This window comes from Rhagoletis zephyria, unplaced genomic scaffold (genome assembly GCF_001687245.7).
Source record: "Rhagoletis zephyria isolate East Lansing unplaced genomic scaffold, Rhagoletis_zephyria_1.1 Rzeph_scaffold_05255, whole genome shotgun sequence".
In the NCBI taxonomy this organism is placed as follows: Eukaryota; Metazoa; Arthropoda; class Insecta; order Diptera; family Tephritidae; genus Rhagoletis; species Rhagoletis zephyria.
The window spans coordinates 12298-36293 of record NW_016162338.1 but is presented as its reverse complement, the minus strand read 5'-3'; the positions used below and the strand labels follow the sequence as shown (position 1 = coordinate 36293).

The window sequence follows — 23996 nt, the reverse complement described above, 5'->3', positions numbered from 1 at the left end:
TTAATATTTATAAGCTATTTGATATTTTTTATTCTATTTAACTTAATTAAAAAAAATGGAAAAATTAAATAAATAAACAAATTTATTTCCTTTTTTTAATTTATTATCCTTTTTTATTAATTTTTTAATGCATCTTATTTTTTATTTTATATATTTTTGTTTCATTTCATTTTGTTTATTATTTTTAATATAAGGCTTTTGTTTTACTTTATTCCTTTTTCAATATAGATAATTTACTTTTCTTTTATTTTCTTCTTTTTAATATTGTTTATTTTATTTTTTCATATTTCTTTATTTTTATTTAGTTTTATTTGTATTTTTTTATAAATATATTTATTTATTTTTGGTTTTATTTTATTTATTTTTTCATATATTTAATTTTTTTCGTTTTTCTTAATTTTTCAATTTTATTTTATTTTATTTTTTACAATTTCTTTAATTGTTTTATATTGTAAATTTTTTTTCAGTTTTATTACAAATTTATATATATAAATAAATGCATATGTGTAAATACATATATTTTGTTTCATATTCTTTTGATTTAATTTTTTGATTTTAATTTTATTAAAATTTTTCTTCATTTTATTTGGTTTGATTTGACTTAGTTTAATTTAATTTACTTTTTATATTTTATCTTATCTCATTTTATTTTGTTTTATTCCCATATATTTCCTTTCATCGCATTTTTTTGGCAACTCAATTTTTTCTCTTCTACGCGATAATCGTAGCGCCTCAACTGCCACAATTATCACATCACAAAACGAAACAATTGTGTGGCGATTAAGTTTTCTATATGCCCAGAAGGGTAAAGTGGCGCAATTTCGTACTGCCAGCCAACTAGCTTAGTAAGAGCGTTTAGGCGGCAAAGTAGTGGGCGGCGCTTTTGTTTGCAGCACCTTTTTGGAGTTCGTATTTTCTGCACGTTAGTTGCATACAGATATTCGCCGTTACTGCACTACGCTGCCAGCCAAGCCAGGGTTGCTGTCTACATGGCATGCTAATGGAGACCTCGAATTCGATCTTAATTGCCGGCTTGTTGTTGGCGTTTGCTTAGCGATTTAGCGGCACATAGCCTTTGGCGGGCATTAGTGTGTATCTTTGAAGTTAAAGATTAGGAATCTATCAAGCGAATGCATATTGATAGATTGATGATTGAGCGAACCGTTTAATATTCGGTATATCATGGGCATGGAAGTTTAGTCTGCATTTACAAAAGTTAGGCTACTTAGCGCACTGGAAACCTGCATATGAAATATATAAATTCATGCTCCTATGACTGATACTCCCTGCGGAAGAGAAGGAGGCGGCTTACGATATTAAAATCGTCTTTATTTTGTAAAACAATTGAAACACAGTGAGCTGGATAGTTTGCAGAATTTTGTTTATTCTGGCACGAAAGTCTTAAAAATAAACTCCCTGCCAATTTGAATGGTGAAAAGCTACATACAAATGTATTTTGATAGAAAGCATATGTATATCATTTTTCTCGCGCTGCTCCAACAGTCGAAATTACCGAGTGAGTAAAACACTGTTGGGCCATACGAGATTACGAGGTTCTAGCCCTCGGGGAGCGTAGTTACTTATTAACATAATTTTAAATTTTTAGATTATATTTGATTAAAAATATTAGTATTTTTTAGATTCATTTAATTTTTATGGACTTATTTTATTGGTTTTCTTTTTTTAATTAAATTTATTTCTTTTCTAATTGAATTTTCTTTTAATTTTTAGTTTTCATTGTTTTAAAAATAACAATATATTCATACATATATGCATATACATGTATACATACATATATTTTTTTTTAATTTCATTGAATTTGGAGAAGCGTATTTTACTTATTTATTTTTATAAATTTTTAGATTTTATTGTTTTAAAAAGAAAAATATTTTCTTTTAAACTAAGTTAATTTTTAGAGACTTGTATTTTATTTCTTTGTAATAATTTTTTTTTAAATTTAATTTTAGGAACTTTATTTATATTTTTTGTCTCTCTAAATAATTTTTTTTCTTTTTTTATATAAATTTCATTTAGTTTTTAGACTATATTATTTTAAAAACAAAAACATTGTTTTATGTTATTTTTCTTAATTTGTTAACTCTTTAATTTTTGTAAATTTTCTTTTAATTTTTAGTTTTTGATGTTTAAAAAAGAAAACTAATGCATACTTATGTACATATATATATACATATATATTTTTTTTAATTTCTTTTAATTTTTAGAAAACTAATCCCTAAAGGCAAACAGAATAACGCTAAGATCCTCCCGTTAGCAGACCTATCAATTAGTCTTTCGAAAGACACAAAAGAATTGACAATTGTCATACGAAAGACTTTTGTCCTTCGAAAGCTTGTGGTGCGTTGAAAGCCAGTTGCCAAAATTTTCTTGCTACTCTCGAAGATATAATTCTGTGTGAAGTCGATTCCTACAAAAAATTGCATACAAAGTTTTGGAGATTAGCAACTTTTGTAAAGGAAGGCAGCTGAAATTTCATAAAAAAAAACATACTTTTCAATCTCCGCGACCACACCCAAATTATATAAATTTACTGAAAATTAAAATTCTACTCAGAAGTAATTGCAATACTGCTCCAAATTGTATTTGACAGCTCAGCTTTTGTGACCAAATTAGCTAGTAATTTATGTTTATGCTAACTCTACTAACGATCCTCAAACTCTAGCCCAACAATCGGCTATAACAACTGTCAATTGTCAAGTAATTCATTTTTTCCCTGACTACACATAATTGGATTATGAAATTAAATATGTCATTTATGAACAGTTTTCAACTTATTGTGCGGTTAGTTGAGTGTTTCGTTTTTTTTTTGTTTTTTTTATATTTGTCATTCGAATATAACAGTGCAGCGCAGATTTTTTTTTTTTTTTTAATATAAATAGACTTGCGGCAACAAAATGTCAATGTGACAGCCGAAAAACATAATGCCAAATTGACAATAATAATAAACTTTCATTTTTAAAATTTGTATACATCTGTGTATCGATGTTTGTGTATCTGTTTATGTTTGCCATTGCATTTGCCAACGGCGTCAATTGTCGCACAACTGTCAAGCGCTCGTTGTCATGGCTAGTTGACACGGCTATTTGGCATTTCTCATATTGGCCCACTCCCACAAACGTACAACAGCAGCAGCAAGCAATAATTGTTGATGTATGGGTATCTGAACTTTGCTCATTTTGTTTGACGTTTAATTTTACTTTGTTGTTTGTTATTTGAAACAATGTCACACACACACCTTATTTTCTTCCCGCTTCTCGAGTACGCTAAACAATTATTGCTTTTGTTTTGAAAAAAATATATCAACCCGCTATATTTTGTTACGAAATTCGCTGACGATCATTCATTTATGGAGTTGCACTTTGACCGGCTGCCCCACAAACACACAGACATACATACCTACTTGCATACATACATACAATTTAAAGTGAGTCAATTTGCTTTGTTTATCGCCTTAACGGTGGAGCATTGACCGTCCGTCGTCGACTGTGTCAGCAGTGCTAAGCAGTTTTGTGGCAACATTTGCAGTGGCAATATATATTTTCTTTTCTTTTTTTCCTGCAAATTTTTGTACCGCCAAGCTGACGATTGTTCTGATTATTCAATAGTTATGTTTTGTTAATTTATTAAGAGCCGATTTATCCGCCACGCTTACTCTATATATATGTATGTACATGTGTGTGTGCATGCGGTTGTACATTTTTGCTGCCGTTCAATATACAAATAAACTTCCATGTTGACTTTGATGTATGCGCTGTGTCGCCTATTTTTGGCTTCATTAGCGCCATTCGGTGATTTGTAGCATTTGCACAATGTTGTCCATAAAAGGAAAGGCAACAACAACAAAGAGCAATCGAAACAAAGTTTAGCAGAAAAATACAAGAATTTTCATATCTGTATGCATGTAGTCCATGCAAAAATCCCCATATACTTTTATGCATATCTGCATACACATTTACCAGTGACCAATAACGCGCAGGCGCGGCAGCATAAAAGCGCATTCACTTGTTAATTTACGAGCAAATAATTGGATAACACTAATAGGATTTGTTTAGTAAATTTTCTGAATTTTTTCAAATATTTTATTTAGTGACAGCTTACACTAGGTGATTTAGAAATGTTAAATGGTTAAATGTAGTGCGAGGGGATTTAAAATTAATAAAACTGTTAAATACAAAACGCCGTGTGTATTTATTTCGGACTCCACTTGTATACCGCACAACTTTACAAATTGATGCCTTTTCCAACACTTCATTTAAGTAAAAAAAAACAAAGTAAGTGGGGCATACTTATTTACTCGCAGGCGCCTTAAGGTGGTTCGTAAAGCACACAAATTGCCATGTGGCTACTATACATGTAATGTTAACTATAAAAATTCAATCAGCAGCTACTCCGCTTACGTACAACTCCTGATTAGGCGAAGAGCGCAACAAATGCTTAGCAATCCAAGAAAGATTTCTTGCAAATGGCTAAGTATCGCTTCATATTTTTATGTACATACACATGTGTGTATATACGAGTACATACCTATTTATGTGTCTTCTTCTGCTCGCTTATGCCGATATACCTTAAGCCTTTGTTTCTAATACATTCGCTCAGCTCATCTGTATTAAATAAGTACTACTAAGTTGGGCTTAGCTAAATCAGGCGATTGGAATTAATCTCCATTAGTGGTGTTGATTACTTAATCAATCAAAGTCACTTGTGATTATGGAAGAAAAAATCGAAGAAAAAAAATGCAGCCATGCGGCAGCGTAGTAGCCAACTTCTGTGAGTGTGCTTGTATGCACGAGTATTGGCTTGCCTTGTTATGCATAGAAGGCAGTGGAATGTGCTGGTAGCGCGCTCAATTGACTTACTGGCTCAAATTCGACTCCTGTTGCCTATTTTGCTAGCAGCTTCGTGGTACTTGCCGTATTAACTAATTTTCTTGAAATTTAGTAAGATCAGTAGCCTTGAACTCTTCTCTACCAGACAACACGCTAAATATTTTTATTTTATTTTTTCATCCCATATCAAATTTAATTTGTGTTTCATTTTTTTTTCAAAAAAAAAAGAACCTTACGACCTTCCTATTTTGTATGTTTTGCTACTTGGCGCGCGAAATAGAAACCGATTCAATTCTAATTACCAATTAAAATAGTTGAAGCCATGAATGCCGATAATTCACTGATTCGCCGCGTCACGCTAATAACACAGCAGCCAACAGAAGCCGTCTTTGTGGTATTTTCGAAGCTCAGGTGGGATGTTGTCAGAAGTGCTGATACATATATGGGGCGTTCCATACCAAAATGGACGCGGTTCACACTTCATGTGTTTGATTTGTTTGAAATTTTTAGCATTGATGGATAAACATAAATAATAAATAAATATGAAATTTGAGCTTGATTAATACATTTTTAAAAACTTTACAGCACAAAAACAAAAACAAATCGATTTAATAGTTTTCCAAATATCTCGAGAACGGGGCGAGAAAAAAATTTGAAAAAAATCACATACACACATCAAAATTCTCTATGAAAATAAATAGTTTTTTTTATTTTTTTTTTTCTTTAAAAAATTTTTTTTATACAAAAAGTTAGTTTTTGAAAATATGCCATCTCAAAAAAAATTAAAAAAAATCACAATGGTAGCTCTGAGTATTGCGCAATATTTTAGTATAGTATTACGGGATGCACTCTACAATTCGAGTTATGAATTTTTTTCTACACTGAAATTGAGTAGAATGAGTACATTACAAGTTAATTTTTTTTTTTCACGGAACGCCCCATATGTATGTACATATTCGCCTACTGCTCATATGAGAGCCCTGTCAGTAGCAACATCAACATTAATTTATTCAATAAATTGTAAGCAAGAACTGTAGATTACAGAAGCCCTCAACAATAAGCGCAGTACAATACTTCAACCACAATTATGCGCAATTACAAAAGAGCTATACCACATGCAACCATAGTAGTATTATGCCAATATAAATCAATATGGGTATTCACCAAATTTAGCAAGTGAGCTAGCAGTCAGGCAGAAGAGCTGGGCTAGAATCGTAACGTACGTTCATGGATCAATTTAGTGAATAGCCCTAATGACTGAATGCTGCAGCTTATAAGATTTGCTGAGCTCCAGCCACCGTCGATTGTATGCTCTTCTGACGCGTGCCGCTGGTGCCTGCTTTGGTTAATATTCCATTGCGCCGAGGCTCTTCGGTGACTCAGCATATTGCTTTTCCAGTTCGACAGTGCCGGATGAACGTCTACACTATCTAAAATGGCTTGTTTTGAGGCATTATAGCCTCTAGCTATACCCGATTGCCAATTTTGCCATTTCCAAGGACCGAACTTCTTTTCGTATAAGCATGCCTCGTCTTAGACAACATGTTTGCCTCTACGCTAAGTTTGATGTGCGCGCCTGTAAAGCTCAGTGTTTTCTGAAGAACAATGCTGTGCTGATGGGTCCATAATCCTTCTCGCGCGTCTAAACATTGTGACTTAACTATACTAAGAGTAGAATACCTACTCCAGGCTGCATCATCCCTCATTCTCTTGAGGTTGGGGTATTTAGAGGTGGTGCATGTGATTCCTTCCCACTTTGGCCCATTTGCCATGGTCCATTTTTATGACTCCCCGAGTTATAGAACCCTTGTGGACTAAAGAACTAAATGCCGCATAAGAATGCATTACGATTAGGTTCTGAGGACCAAGCCTTTATATATTTGACTATACCAGGAACCAGCAATTGACCTATGTAAGATCTAACGGATCGGTCAAGCTAATCTAACCTAACCAATACATTATACTAAGGCTTTATAAACTCCCATAAGTGTCCAGAAAGGCAAAATCTGCACTTTGAAATGAACAGTTTTTGAAGCGAATAATTTTGCATGCTTTTTAACTTATTTCACATTTCTTAGTACTCATCGTATAACTCACTAACTGAACTCTTATCAGACACAAGAAATTCTTCGACTTGGCCACTTGACCTAAATACGCACGCACAAATAACTGTTCTGTGCAGATAATTTTACAAATGTTTCCGTTAAAGCGGATTGATTGACATTCTACAGCGACAATCACTGACTCACCCAGGTTCAGACGGCTGAAAAGACCTTACTATGACACACACGTAACTGGTGTGACTGCAACCGTAACAAACAGCCTACACGCGCGCGCGCTTGCTTTGACAACTACTTAAATTATACAAGTATTTCATTACGAGGCACTTCATCAAAAATACCAAAGCGTAATAATAAATTCAAACACAACATTAACGAACGCGAAAAGCGAAGGATCAATATAAAATCCGAATGGCAAACTGCAAACAAACAAACGGATTTAAAATCAAAGAAATTGAAGTCCACAAAAGCGGTCGAGCGGGCAGAGAGTGCAGCAAAAGAAATAAAGAAGCATGGCACTTCAGTTCAAAAGGAATGCAAAAATGCAAAACAAAAAAGCGCCAACAACTCGGCAGTCAAATGTGAGTGCCAATAATTACAGCGCAAACAACATTTAACACCAATGCGCTGGCGTACGGAGGTGGACGCAGGCGGGGGGCTGGTGGAATGTAAAATGTGAGTAGTATTGCGCGATATTGGCAGCCTGGTGGTGGGTCTTTGGCAGCAAATCATTGCCGCTGCTTGGCTGGTCTGAACCAGTACGCTGTGCCACGGCCTGAACTGGACCGAATTCCAAAGCGAAAAAGCGGAATTGAGACGACGAAGAGTAACGCGACGGGGTGCGCTGACCGAAATGGTTGGTTAGAGCGCTGCTGAAGGAGGCTGAAGGCTATTTGTGTGGTGGCATGTTGGTGATGGCGCGCGCATGCGCACATTCCTGTCAATAAAATGCGATTGCCGCGCAATGTGTTGTCCGAATTGCTGAGACTTGAGAGTTATTGGGTGTCTTACGTAATCGCGGGAAAAGAAAGCAATAATAAGAAATAAAATCAACGACAAAAATTGAAGGCAATAACAGCGAGAACCGCGCGCTATGTGCCACTCGACCAATCGACGACAGCGCGCAAGTTTTGATAGCCGCTAAAGGTGGGTTTGTTGGTGTTGGCGAGGCGGATATGTTGCCAGCTGCCAATTTGACCTCAACCGACGCGGCATACGGAGAAAAAACATTAATGCCAAACAGCCGGTATAGCCGTTCCAAATTATGGTTCCTGGTTAGGCGTGCACTTGTGAAACTTTACTAAGCTGCGAATATTCTAAATCATGCTTGCGGATATTGAAATTCACAACGCATTTCATTAGATATCGCGTGGCAAAGTTAACGGTTTGCTGACTGCTTGATAACTCAGTGGCGCACACAATCTAACTGCCGCGCAACAAATTTAACAGCGCGCTGATAGCACAGTGCGGCGTGCAACTGTGGGAAACACATACAGCTATTTCACATGGCATTCAAAGTTTAAACAAAAACAATGTAATTGAACTAACGCACACTTACCTTGCTTGTACGCTGCTCTTGTTGCTGTTACTGCCGATGCTGCTGCTGCTGCTGCTGATGCCATTGCCGCCACTCACTAACGTCTGCGTTGGCATGCAACGCGGCATTAAGGGCGGCGGCGGTGGTGAAGACTTCAGTGGCGCGTTCGTATTTGATGGCGATTTGCTGCTGTTGGTCAACTGCTGCGGTGGTGCTGGTGATGATGGCTGCTGCGGCTGTTGCACATTTTCCAAAATCGGTGGCGGCACGTTAAAACCAGCCAGCGCGGGATTGTGGTGCGGTCGTTTGCGGTTCGTTAACAGCTTCGCATTTGACGCGCTTGTCAGCGACGGTACCTGCGTAGGCGAATGTTGCTGTGGCTGTGGCACACCACCATTCAACAGCAAACGGTTAGCCGCCAGCTGTTGTGTGTGTTGCTGTTGCTGCTGCTGTCGCATCGACGCATGCAACGCTTCAATGTTGTTCGGCTTCTTCGGTATGAGTGGTGGAGGCAACTTACCAGCCAACAAGGATGCTGAAGTCGGTGACGTCTCGGAACAGCTGCGACCAAAATACGCCTTTCGCGAGGAAGAACCAGCAAAGCTGTTCCGACGATTGGGTGAGGGTGCTTTGGGCACCAGTTCACAGCTCGCGTTCATCGACGCACTCAGATCATAGTATTGTTGCAGCTGTTGTTGCTGTTGCTGCTGATATTGTTGACGTTGTTGTTGCAGCAGCTCAGGCGGCGGTGGTGGCAAAGGTTCATCCGCGAGTTGCGTGTCCAAGTCCGCGCTGGGTGGCAGCGGCGGCAGATCCGGCGAAGGAACGCGCAAACTCGGATTCTTTGGCGGTCTTTCAGGCACCCAACCGGGTTCAATGGCGGCCGCTGGCAGCGGTGGATTGTAGTATTGCTGCACATAGTTTGGTGGTCGCGCATGTTGCTGCGGATGATGTTGTTGATGTGCCAGCGCGGCGGCTTGCTGCAGCAACGCCTTCTCACGCATGGCTGCCGCATACTCAGCCGCAGAGGAGGTGCGACGCGTGGGTAGCAGGTTAGTGGGGCGCGCTGCTCGTGGTGGCGGTGGCGGCGGCGGCATGCCGCAATCATTGAAGGAAGATTTCTCAGAGCTCGAAATGTTCTTAACGGATTGCGCAACGAGCTTCTCTTGCGTGGCACGCATGTACTGATCACGAAATTCCGCATAATCTGAGGCGGATGAGGAGCGCCGCAGCAGCGTGTGTGGTATGAGTGAGCGTGAACGTGGTGGCGGTGGTGGTGGAGCGGGAGAGGGTGGTTTGGTTGGCAGCGCGCTGTAACTGCTTGATGCACCGACGGCGTGTGTGAGAGTCGCATGCTCATCATTGCTGCCGACCTGGCCGCCACTGGTGGGCTTCTGTGGAGGTGGCGGCGGAGGTGGTGCGCACAAACGCATTGGCAGCTGCTGTGCGGAGGTTTTCTGTTGTTGAAATGTGCTGCCACTCAAATTGCTATGCTGCGCGCCATAGGAGTTTGGCAGCGAGCTGCGCATGATTTGATGTTGTGTGTCAGATTCTTTCATGTTCGACTGGTAGGAATGCGGACGTAAAAGTGGCGAATGCTGTTGTTGTTGTTGTTGCGGCGGCGAATGCTGGTGCTGATGCGCTAACTGATGCTGATGCTGGGAATGCGCAGTGAGTGGCTGATAGATTTTTTGCGACTGACCCTGTTCTTTGGCATGCTGCTGTTGTTGTTGCTGCCGTTCAAAGTACGACTGCACCGCATTCTTTTGGAATGCCTTCAGCGCTGGATTCGAGACGCGATGTGTCTTACTCGGGTCCATATAGGTATACTTCTGCAGCTGTGGTTCGTTTTTGGTGCGCTCGAAGTCGTTTATCAGCTCAGCGACCGACTGCCAACTTGGCTGAGGAGGACTGGTTGGAGACGCCAAGTATCTAAAGTGAAGAGAAGAGAAGGGAGTGGAATGCAATTTACTTCAAAGCTTGCGTACAAAGAAATTCTACAACTTACTTTGTTGCCAGCGCCACTGATGTTGCCGTCTGCTGCGCCTGCTTCTGAAGCAGCTGCGGTTGTTGTTGTTGTTGCTGCTGCTGTTGCTGCACCGGCTTCTGCAAGCCAGCGCTATACTGCGGCTTCGGATGCAGCACAAATTGCGAGGTGTTGCTGTGCACCTTTTCGGTATAGGTGCTCACAGCAAATAGACGGTGATTGCTGCGGTAGGAGTGCGATGGTTGCGCGGATGCCGACGATACCGCGGACGCTAAGGAAGTTGTGGACGTGTTCAGCTGCGAATTAGCGCTGCCAGGCGAAAGCGACGCGCCACCAACTGGGCCCGCGCCAATAGCGATTACTTCCACAATGGCGTTGGTCGCACTGCTGCTGATGACAACTGGCTTCGGCGCTATGGCAGGCGAGTGGGATGCAAGCGCGGAAGTGAGCGCTTCCACCTCCGCTTGCGTATTTGTCACAGACATGCTTGTATTTTGTGTTGGTAATGGCGGTGGTGCTGCCACATCACTGCCGCCGTCGTCTGTTGCTTTTAGCGCGCTCACCAGCGGCGACGTTTTCGCGGATGCGTGTGTGCTAAGATTGCAGCCGTCAGTAACGCTCGCACTCAAGGAACTGGGTAGCGCATCTGCAAGTGGTGCGGCAGCAGGTAATTTATGCGCGAGTGATTGTGGCTGCTGACGTACTGCATACTGCGGATGTGGCTGATAGGGATGCATGGCGGCGGTGGCGTGTACAGGCGGGTAACTTGGACTGTGGCGATGATTCGGAAGCAACGCGGTGTTTTGCGCCATCAACCGTGTGGGCGAGTGTGTGCGTTCGCGCGCGGACAATGTTGGACTGATCTGTTTGGGTGCGCTCGGCGAGTGCTGTTGCGCAGACGATATTAGTGGCGGCTGCGCTTGTTGCGGCTGCTGGGACTCGTCGTGCAGATACAGTACGCTTTCGCTGTGATGTCGTTTGGGGGTCAAAACGCGCGAACTATGCACAATCAGTTGCGACGAGGAAACTGAAAAGAATGAAGAAAGACAAAAATAAATGAATTTGATAAACAAGTAATGTGTGCTACAGAGATAAATCACAGAATGCTCGCAGCAGCGTGCGCCCCTCGAACGAGGTGAATGAAAATGAATTGAAAATCTATAAAATGATCCTTGAACCAACTGCGCAAATCAACAACGTATAAATCACCTAAACAGCCTGCAGCGGCACACTGCACAGTCGCCTTCATTACCGGCATGCAGTCAATCGCGGTTGCCGCTGGCTCCACCGCCACCGCCTTTACTGCAGCCACCGCCAGTAGCTCTTTGCCGATTAAGCGACCAACATTCGACAGTTTCCGCTCGACGTTCGCGATTAGCAGAGGATGGCGGCGCAGGCGACGTGCATGATTAAGCGTTTGAAAGTGGTGAACAAGCTGCGTTTTTTATGCGCTAGCTAACCACCCTTACCGGCCAACGCGCGGAGCTCCTGTGCAAACAAGGTGTCAAATCAGGCGCACCAGCAGCTCGGAAAAGATATATCGCTGCCGCTATTGTCGCATTGCTGGGTCGGTCAAGAAGCGTGTAGAAACTGTAGCCAGCCACCAGCTACACATTTATGTACATACATGCATACATACATATATATGTGTTTGTTAGTTGTCATAGATAAATGGCCGCAACATGACACAGTGGCAACGCGATCGTTTGCTAGCAACAGTTGCGCTCGTGGCATTCACCGCGATTGTGTAATCTAATAGCCAATTCATTTAACGGTTTTGTACTTGATTTTGTTGTCGCCGCCGCCGCCATCGCTGCCGCTGCCTCCGTTAGTTGCTTAACACAATTTTTCCTGCCTCGTTTTGTGGCATGCGCGAATTCGTGCTTATATTGCAATTATAAAAGATTGCCAAGCAGCCGTGGTGGGGGTATTAATTTTATAGAACCTTTTTTGCCAATTTTTTTGCTCGCAATTTATAAATTTATTTTTCCTTGAATGCTTGCTCTCGTATGTGCTACTAGACTACATGCTACTTGCTACTTGCTACTTGCTACACACTCCGTCCGCATACGGGTGTAATCGCATCGGACTTAGCATTTTTCGTCGCCTTGTGCGCTTACGCCTTTGGGCGTGGTGGGAGTTGCTGTGGTGACTGTTGGCCGTCAGCCTGGCTGATACGATTAAATTTGCACCTACTAACTACCTACTTTAGTATGACAAATATCTTGCGGCCAACCAAGCGAAGCAAAAAAAATAAAAATTGGTAGGAAAAACCAAAAGTTCTTACGTTTTGGAAAGGCACGTTAAAGGTTAGAATAATTGTGAACCCAATTAAGGAATCACAAATGCCGTAGGCAATTTTACGTAACTACATACGATCTTGGTGGCCTTTGACTAGGTTGCGCCAATGTTAAAAATTGAAAAATGAGTGGAGTGGAAAAATAATAAGTTGGATATGTTGAAATAGTTAATTGGTTGACAAGAATGTTCTAGTATGAAAATGCTACGGGCACAAAAACTTTGTTGCAAGAAAATCCAAACTGATAATTCAAAGGTAATTCTTAGAACGAACTGAAAAATTGTTTTGATTAGTATTAACGAGGCTAACCAATAGAAACCAAAAGGGCTTAACGAAAAAATTGCCCTATCGCTTTTTCAGTGGCATGTACTAGGGTAATTGACTCGGTTTTTCCAAACCGGTTTCCACCGCTTTTTTTAAATGTTTATAGGCGTTTTTTTTAAATTTCGATTCTTCGAATCTCAAATAAACCGGATTTTTTAATCATAAAAACCGATTATTTTTATTTAAATAAAAGTTTTGAATTTTTTGAAGTTTTCGGCGCTTTTTTCAGTCCTTTTTTTTAATTTGGATTTTTCGAATCTCAAATAAACCGGATTTTTTAATCATAAAAACCGATTATTTTTATTTAAATAAAAGTTTTGAATTTTTTGAAGTTTTCGGCGCTTTTTTCAGTCCTTTTTTTTAATTTGGATTTTTCGAATCTCAAATAAACCGGATTTTTTAATCATAAAAACCGATTATTTTTCTTTCAATAAAAGTTTTGAATTTTTCGAAGTTTTCAGCGCTTTGAGGGAAACCCCTAAATATACTTAATTTTCAATCCTAGGTTATTTGGGAATTAACAGTATATCGAGGGCTTATATTCAATACCCTCTATCAGCACTTTTTACAAAAATGAGATTCTGATATAAAAATCCACCTAAGACTTAACTGTCATCGGTGATATTAATACTGACCTTGTATAATGCTTGAGAGAAGAATTTACTATTAAATTGCAAATTCAGAATTAACAGCAGTGATGACAGGCAAGTCCCATCAAAAAGTAGTAGGAATATAAGCCCTCGATATCATATTTGATTACAATAAACGAAAGTTTATAGGCACTTCAACGTTTTCTACGTGTTTGGCCGAGCTTCTCCACCAATTCGTGTTCGGCTTCTTGATGCTGTGACACAAATGGAGATATCTAGACTTTTATTCCACTTCGAAGAAGCTTTTTTTATGGCAGAAGTATACTCGGAGGTGTGCCGGGAGGCGACTGCTATTTGAAAAAAACTTTGTTTTGATTTTCCTGCGATCAGAAATTGAACCACGGACCTCCCGAGTCCGAGCACTCGGCAATGGCGGCAAGAGCACTACTCAAATTCGAAATAAGTCAAAAAAAATCCAAAATAATATTAAAAACAGTTAAGAAGAAACGTAAATTTTTCATTGAGTTTTAATTGTTTTATTTTTGCTCTAAAAAATGTTTGGACTGAATTTGCTTTGCTCTCTTCTCAGTGTTTTTCTTAATTTCAAAATCGGTAACCGGTTTTTTTTTTCAAATTAAAATTTTACGAGTAACTCGAAAACTGGCTTTAGAAAAAAGCGAATATTGGAACACCTTGGTATTTATATTTGTAATTGCAGCAGGAAATTTATACAAGATTTTTTGGCATATATTGTATTTCTGGGATTCTTCAAAGTATTTTCAAGCCACGCCGAGAGTTTTTGTTTTGTTTCGTTATATTTCGGCGGTTTTCAACGATTTATGTTTAAAAAAATATAGAAAAACTAAACAACTATCGTTTGTTTTGTCTTAACCCTTTCACCACCAGTGCCCAAAATATTGGGCAAACTTTTTTGTGTTTAAAACTCTTCTTTTTCGTACATAAATAACAGCCTTTTTTGTTAAAAGAATAGTTGTGTCGAGAAAATTATATATCTTTTCTTTAGCGCGTTTTTCTAGTTGAACTTTCTGGATGCAATTGACCGTGTCTTTTCACAAAAGTGAAAATTTTCACATAATTCGGTAGTGAGTAGTGTAGCATTGAGAAAAGCTACACAATTTAGGAACGAATTTGTCAAAGTTGGTTTGCAGATTAACTTGTTTCGGCGTTGTGTCATCTACTGAGTAAGTTTTCGTACTCGAAACATTAACAACCAAAAAGGACTGTTTGACTTCCTTTTTAAATATAACGGGTTTCACTGTCCAATAAAATGGACGCTGAATAACGATAAAGCTAAGAGTTAAAAAAAAAATGTTGATTGTATTTTTGAAATTAACGACACAAAATTAGCCGGAGTGCAATTTTTCATAAGATGTTCTAAGCTAAATTTCACACTGATGTCCGAAAACTATGAATTTTACTGGCAACTTTAGGTTAAACAGCAGTTCCTGATGCCACTAACTTAGATTCAGATCTCTTTGTGATATCCCATTGGGCTTGCGGTTATTCCTGTTCCCCCTAAAACCGCTTAGTGGTTACTCAATTGAAAGCTAAAAAATGGACTATTTATTGAATAATGGTTTCCATTCAAAATACAAAAAGCAGATTGCCATTGACTGTTGCCTGTTGTAGATATTACAAAAGCAAATTAGTGGCGAACGATCGAAGTTGAGGCTTTAATCCTCCCTTCGATGAAGTTTTTAAAGTCTTATTAGTGTAAATAATTTTGCTGTCATACGGCGAATATAAATATAAGAAATAGTATTCGATACTCTCCATTAATTCTTCGACTGCATTTTTGGATGAGAGTCGCAGCTTTTTCCCGTTTCTCGATAATTTAGTACCGCAGTATTTACCGTATTTATGTCTAGGCATCTATACAATGCTTCCACTACAATTTAAAACAAAGACGCCCCCCATCTACAGCTTCCGATGACTTGTTGTTTTTTAATGGAGAACACTTAGTAGCTCATAACCAGTGTTGCCAAGAGAAAATCTGCGCCTGTACTAAAAATATACGTTCCAAAATATTGATAAAAAATAGCTGAACACCATTTATGTTCCAGCACTGGCGCACGAAGTGGAGGTTACTATACCATGTTTGAAGCCAAGCAAATACAAATATGGAGCTAAATATAAAATGACTGTAACTACTTAGCATCAGATAATTTCTCCAATCATTCTAAATCACTTTGGGAATTGTATGCCCTACTTTTATAGTAATGTACTAAATACAAACATCCAACACTCCCAAGAATTTGACGATCGAACCTGTACCTTTGTACTAAGAAAAAGTGCTTCCCTCAAGGCGTGATGAAATCAATTAGAATTTGGCTGCTCTGTAGAAAAAAGAAAACTGTAACAATCTGGAAGACAAATGAATATCAGTTAATCATTATAAACAGCTGAGTAGGCCCAGCTGAGTTAGGCCCAAGTTAGATGCGCTAAATTTTGCGCCCAACCAAAGTAGGCTCATTAACAATCCGTTACTTTGACTTTGTCTAAGCAAACTTAGCAATAGAGCAAATGGTTTTTTAATTAGCTCCACCTTCAATTGCTGTGCCTGTAATTTCGTAAGTCTGCTTAGCGAATTTGGGTTAAGGGTGTGGTGGAAAATGCTTGGCTTGCAAAGGGATTGAATGTGTGCTTTATATATTTTATTGGTTTGTAAGGCAGAAGTAATCACGGCGCATGTGTAAGTGCTCTGATTGCTGTGAGAAATGACAAACCTTTATGCTGGTCATACCGTACAGTCGAATGTAATACATATCATTGACCTGTGCGATCACAAAACGTGCGATCATTCTATCGATCAATCCAAGTGGTGATCAGTGCTAGCGTTAATTTTAGTTGAAAAGAGCAATAAGAATGCGCAAAAAATCGCTTGCTTATAACACGAAAATTAATTTACAAAATGTTTCAAACTCAACAGTGAAATGGTTAGTATTTTTCAACAACAGGTTCTTCCCACTTGCATACCTGTAGGTATCGGTTTGAGGTGGCACTACTAGCGTTTTTGCGCTTCTTGGCATTGGTGTCCATTTGGAGCGAAAATATCATTAATCATGAAACACGGCTAGCCTTTGGCAATAGAACAATGGCATGAAATGCTTGAAATTTTGTAAACTAAAGCGTTAAGTTACCGAAAAATAGTTTCGAAAATGATCAGTGGCCGAGGCTTGCACATGCTCAGCATATATTAGTGTCGTTACAACATAACATGCGCACCCGTCACATCCATTAATTAAGACGATTTTTTTAATAAATTTGTAATTAGTAAAATAAAAACGAAAAAATAATGCAGAATTTTGAATTTGGACGAGCTAAAATAAATCCTGTAATTCTGTTTGGGAGAGAGAAGTTAAACCTCATAAATTATCTACCACAATTAATAATAAGCAATATCGAAATTTGCCAGAAACTCAGCATTAAATTAAATTTTTTCTTCTGAGTACTAGATCAGGTTTCCACCATAACTTTAACTGCAGCTAAGAGCTCTGTTATGTTTTAGGACCGCACTTCACCCACTCGTGCTAATGATAGAAAAAACTCTAGAAAATAAAATTATGCCTTTGGAATTTTTTGGTAAATAGAAGCAGTCGTCCTCAGCCGGAAATGGCAAACTTTCGAGTGTATTTCTGATATAAAAAACAGCTTCTTAAAACCATTGTAATTATTATTTTACATTAAAAAATGTTAAGCTTAAGATTTTACGACGGTTAACATGTCTTGTGAATTCCCTAAATGTAAAAAAAAACGGGAAAAGAAGTTGCTGCAGATCTTTTGGTATAAATATTTTTAACCCACTTTTTACAATTTTTCGAAGTCAAATTTAAAAATTAATATTTTTGTATAGTCACTTATAGTTGACAAAATTTCAAGCTGGACAAAAAAAGTTGGAAAAATGTTAAATTTTAACCCAATATGATTTATAATATGAGTAAATATGATTTCTAACCAATTTGTGGCTAATTTTACATGTCATAACTTAAAAAATAATTTAAAAAAATTAATCTTGTAGACAATTTTGATTACATTTGCGATAGCCACATAAAATTTTGCAATGCACAAAAAATTAAATTTTCGAAGATCTTATTATTTTCAGTCGGTTTTCAAAGTCGATTTTTATTTTTTGTATTTTTTACTCGCTGTTGATAAAATAATATGATTTTTGATAATCTAAAATAACCGGCAACATATATATATATATATATATATATATATATATTTGTTTTATTTTTCAAATTTGGAGAAACTTTTCAAGGTAAAATTGGAGCACATTTAAATTTTTTATTATCGTTCAAAAGTTAAAGATTATTGATCACTCACAACCCTAAAAAAGTACACTGTGCGACCTCAAGAAGTCAATTCACATGGCTAATAAGTTTCCCGCCTTTCCAGTAGATGCCTCCTGTGCGATAAGACAAAATTGCTAGTGCATTACGGCAAACAAAAGCTAGTAAGGCACTGTCTGTCTTTAAAAACTATAGAAATAATTATAAAGGCTGTGAACACTGAAAAAGTGTCGTTTTTTTTAAATTATAGCAAATCAAATATCGAAGGCATTCAGCTTCGTTGTATCGAGGCTTCACTGCAAATTATTTTTATTTCACATAAAATTAACTTTTCCTCTAAACTTCTTTTAACTTACCCGACTCTGAGATGGCCGAATACCCAGTGGCATGACTTGCCTCGGACACGTCACTCATGGAACCCAACCATTTTAGGGTCTCCGTTGATGAAGTGCTTTCCGAACTGTTATTGTGTTGCTGTTGATTGCTGCCGCTACTACCGCCTGTGAGCGCTACATCACGACCTATAGTGGCGAGCAGCAGTGGGGTGGGAGAGGGTGCCATCGAGGCACATGAAACGGAGGACAAGTCGTTCTGCGACCAATGGTGGGAGGATTGGCGTGACAACATCTCGCTTTCCTGACGTAATCTGCGTAAACGAAATAGAATAGGAAAATATAAATTTAGACGAAATTGGTAATTAAAAATGAAAATAATACTTATTTAGAATATAAAATTTAATGAACAAGATTGGCAAAACATATGAATAATCATGCCAAATTAAAATTAATTGAAATTTGAAGTCATAAACAAGTTGTTTAATGATAAAAAATATATGTACATATATATGTAATATTAGGGCGGGTCGAAAAACACAAAATGTTTGATACGAAGATTGTATAGGTCTTAAAAGATGCGATTTTAATCCCTTAAGGCCGGTATGCCCCTCCCACGCAGTTCTTAAGAATATTGCTACGCTTTCTACTACGGGTTTCTAAAGTTTTTTTTTGTGAAAAAAGTGGACAAGGCAGCCCATGTTTGCAACAGAAATATATGCCCGTTCCATTATTTCTTTGTGATATCAAAATTTCTTGGACACACACACGAAATAAAGGCAATTTTTTTCCTGACCGTTTTCATGAGAGCTATATACTGGCCTTTATTCTAAAAAATAAATCCTAGTCCTGTGCGACAATATCTTCAGTCTGCGTAGTGAGCTTGAAAAAATAGAAATTAGAGTGGGAATATCAATTGTTTTAAATTTTACAACGACTTATTTCCTCTCATAAAATCACAAAAAAATAAATTGGGCAAATTAAAAGTAAATAACATCAATCTTTTAATCAATTAATAAATTCAGTAGGAAATAAAGATTAATTGATTAAAATATTGATGTTACTTACTTTTAATTTGGCCCATTTATTTTTTATGATTTTATGAGAGTAAATATTTTCCGGATTTGATGTACACAAGTCGTTGTAAAAATTTGTAAAAATTGGTACTCCCACTCTAATTTTAAATTTTTCAAGCTCATTACGCAGACTGAAGATATTGTCGCAGAGAAACAGGATTTATTTTTTTAGAAAAAGGGATTAAAATAGCACCTTTTAAGACCTATACAATTTTTGTATCGAATATTTTGTGTTTTTCGACCCGCCCTAATGTATATACTTATAACATTCTACAGGTTTATAGAAACTTTTGCACGAATTCGACGCGTTTATTTGATCAGATGAATTCAGGTGCCATATTCAGCCACGGGCAAGTGAATTTTATTATCCGAAGTAAAAAATAAACAAACAAAATCTAGTACAACAATACTTTAACGATTTTTGTACAGTCAATTGCGGAACTAACACCAATGTCTTACTCAAAAGTCATGAAAAGGAAAATAAACAGCAAAACCTACAAAAAAAAATATTAAAAAGTTAATAATTTAATTTAAAGAACAAATCATTAAAATGGTTTTATTTTCTATAAACTAAGGCGGCAATATGTATAAAATCACATAAGTAGCATGTCGTGTAGCCAGCCACTCTTGTAGTCAGGCAGTCAGGCAGTCAGTCACATAGCCAGCCAGTCCATCAGCCAGCCAACCAGCTAGTGAGTGACTTAAGCTGCGTGTATTTACTCGTATCAGGCATTCGATCTGCTTCTACATGATTTGATTGCTTTTAGCCTCCAGGCGTCGTCAGTGCCAATAATCAATTGTGGCTTAAAACAGACGTCATATTCATAGAAATAAATACACGCAGACTTACATAGAGTAGGTACATACTTCCAGGCATACAATATGTATGTACAAATGTATTTAAATACTCTTTTTTTTTAATTAGTTTTTATAGTAAATAACAGCTTATGATGATATGTATGTATGTATGTATGTGCACTTATGTGTTTACGTGCTGTTTATTTAGTTATGGGCTTGTTCATGTGTATTGATTTGCAGCCTTCAAGCTCACGAATGTTATTTTTGCCCCAAATTGACAAGCAAACCAATTGACATACAGACAGTTGGCTAGACAGACAACCACCAGCTTAACATAAAACTTAATGAAGTGTGTTTATGTAGCGTTGACTTTTGACAGGACACTCTTGTATAAACAGCGAAAATAAATTATAATTTCTGGAGCCAAGCAGCGTTCAATAAATATAAAATGAGACTGTGGCCGCGAAATATGTAGTAGGGCGTCGGAAAAGAAATATGTTTTTTTATATCTTGTATACGAATAAAAAAAAATATTTACTAAATTAAAATATTTGCTAAGCAGTTACTCGTGCAGTATATGCAAAGTACTGGGCTGAAGAACATNTAGGATCTAGAATAGTGAAATCGGGAATTGTATGGAAATGTCGTACCACTCCACTGAGCCGTATCAACGTCACTCTATGCTGGGTTCTCGGAAATAGCAATATTGAAGGGAATGATTCGGCTGATGAGATGGCTAGATGCGGCTCAGAGATGCCAATAGAAGAAGCGGATAGCTCCGTACTACCCCGTTTAGTGATCACGTTAGGACAATTAATGAGTACACCGTGGCCGTGACGAATGACTTGGGGAAGAAACGGGAAGACTGTGAGACCGTAAGATTATTATGGCCGCGGCTGGGTAGGAAAAAGTCAAGAGACATACTGAAACTCAATCGATCTGCAGTAAGAGTCCTTACCGGCGTCATCGCAGGACACTGTTCTATAGCACCAATGCTCCAACGGTGGCGAATACCAAAGAATATTCTCTGAAGAGGCAGAGAACAACAACGAAGACGAAGCGACTCCAGTACTTGGGTTCACGCTTTTTCAACAGTCTGGTCGAAGTACCAGAGGTGGAACTGTTGGATCTCTTCGGGTTCATTGGTTCAGTAAAATAATGACTTTTCGATATAGGTACGTGTCTCCTCCTGACACTCACTAAAAGAGGGCACTCACAATGGACAATTCTGTCTCCGAGTGAAAGTATGGACTATTCCACACACGCCCTTCTAACCTAACCTAGGTGGCGCCGTTTCTTCTTCATTTTCGGTATTTCTAATTCTTAAATATAACAATAAACACTTTTGCAAAAATAGACCCGCTGAGTAACGCTTGGGTCGAGTTATTTTCAAAATCCGATTTTTCGGTTCGATTTTGTTTCTGTTCGAAAGGTATTTTACCTACATATCGAAACATATTTTTGCATTGCATTTACATAGCTCCGCTTGACCGTAGAAACCAGTTCATTGATCAGGAGATTTTCTACCAGGGTCAAGGGTGTAACAAGAGGAAGCGTTTGCCATCCAGTTGGCAGCACGAAACTCGCTCAGAGGCCTAGAGAGAGCAAACGAGACTTTATCTTCCGCGGCAAAACTGTGTACTTGAGTTACCTTATAACTACTTTTATTGGCTTAAATGACATAAGACCAGAGATTGACGCATCGGACCAATATTGTAAGCGGTTTGCAATACCTGCAAAAGGGCTTCGGAAAAAAATGGGCACTGTCGCCGCAATCACCGAAAGAACGAGTATCTGAAGCAATGTTATCAGACGGATTGTCATCCAGTTTATTGGCAAGGTTTAGTCAAAGAGGACAACAAGGAAATAATTGTGAAAGTGCAAAGGTTCGCATGCATATTGGAAACGATAAGTAGCGAGCTACAGGAACAGCTCACCATCAATATTTCTCATTCGAAATTGATTTACTGATTCACGATTATTAAGCTTCGAGACCAGGTTTGGAAAAAACCCCTTGTTGGGAGAGGGCCTTGTAGGGAGAGGAGGCCATGTAAACGTTGTTGAAGTATGTATTACTTGATATACTGTAGACGAAAATCTTTGTGGAGAACCTCTTTTTAAAGCAAAACGTTTTCGTTTGTTTGTAAGTATTTTTGTCAGCGTTAACATATTTTTTAATCATAACTATACAAAAATATTTAAAGTATTTAACAATAAACATGCCTTTTGAAGTGTTAATAAAAAATGCCACTTAAATTTGCGGAAGAGATTTAATTGCAGGCATTTTCTATGATACATTTAAAATATGTTATTGTCACAGCTTTTCAATTGATTTTTTATAAAATACAAAACAAAAATGTTAATAACATTAATTACTCGTACAACGCATTATTTATGTACATATGTAAGTGTTTGCTGGTCACAAAGCCGCTTTAATTGAGAAGAAATAAATGAAAAAATAAGTACAATTAAGTAGTTATTTCATGTTGCTATGGTGCAGAAATAAAAAAAAATAATAATAATAAATATGAAGAGCATAAAGTAGTATGTATGTACATTAGGGTGGTCCTTAAAACATCAAATTAAGTATTTTTTCAATCTCACCACCTGCATCGGTAATACCACGGTCACAGATTGGAGACGGTAAAGGCGTGTCGCATAGCGGTCAAAGTCCAAATGCCTCTATGGAGACTCCAAAAATTAAAATTTTTTTTTTTCATTTAATAATTAATTTCGCGCAGGTGGCAACGTTCAGATTCCTCTATGGAGTAGAGGTATACGCCGCCGGGCCACGCCGCCGCCGCCGCCGTTTTTTGTCATTTCTCACGCGCCGCCGCCGAGTTACGAAAATATCGGCGCGGCGGCGGCGGCGGCGGCGTTCGGCGCCTAGGGAATTTTGTACAAAATTTTCATGTTGTATGCACATTGAAATACATCGTTTGAAGGAACTAAATACTACTCGCATAAAAGCACTATTTTACGAAATGAAAATTACATTTTTAAAAGATGTTTTTTTGTCATAATTTGGGCCACTGAACATTTAAAAAAAAAGCGTAACTCAGAAAAATATATAGGTAACATGTTTTTCGATCGACAGCGTTTATTACAGTTAAATTAGGGTCGAATAGGGTAGAGTGCTTTAAGATAGAGCAATTTTCATATAGCTGGGTGACTAGGGTCTCGAGATATAGACCAAAATGTGGACCTGGGTAACCTTGGGTGTATTTGTTCAATATGGGTATCAAATGAAAGCCGTTCATGAATGCTTTAAGATTGAGCACTTTTGATATAGCTGGGTGACTAGGGTCTCGAGATATAGACCAAAACGTGGACCTGGGTAACCTTGGGTATATTTGTTCAGTATGGGTATCAAATGAAAGCTGTTCATGAATGCTTTAAGATTGAGCACTTTTCATATAGCTGGGTGACTAGGGTCTCGAGATACAGACCAAAACGTGGACCCGGGTAACCTTAGGATGTATTTGTTTAATATGGGTATCAAATTAAAGCTGTTCATGAACGCTTTAAGATAGAGCACTTTTCATATAGCTGCGTGACTAGGGTCTCGAGATATAGACCAAAACGTTGACCTGGGTAACCTTGGGTGTATTTGTTCAATATGGGTATCAAATGAAAGCTGTTCATGAATGCTTTAAGATTGAGCACTTTTCATATAGCTGGGTGACTAGGGTCTCGAGATATAGACCAAAACGTGGACCTGGGTAACCTTGGGTGTATTTTTTCAGTATGGGTATCAAATGAAAGCTGTTCATGAATACTTTAAGATTGAGCACTTTTCATATAGCTGGGTGACTAGGGTCTCGAGATATAGACCA

General features: G+C 38.2%; 1 protein-coding gene across 1 annotated transcript in view; it reads right to left on the bottom strand.

The window, feature by feature from the left end:
- Positions 1–8462: 8462 nt before the first annotated feature.
- Positions 8463–23996, bottom strand: part of LOC108371844 (protein Shroom-like) — a gene marked incomplete at both ends in the record, with an annotated part of 26244 nt that continues 10710 nt past the window's right edge. The window contains 3 exons of the mRNA XM_017627448.1: positions 8463–10373; positions 10450–11455; positions 18311–18600. Of these exons, the coding sequence (XP_017482937.1) occupies positions 8463–10373; positions 10450–11455; positions 18311–18600 (3207 nt within the window). The remainder of the gene's footprint in view (positions 10374–10449; positions 11456–18310; positions 18601–23996) is intronic.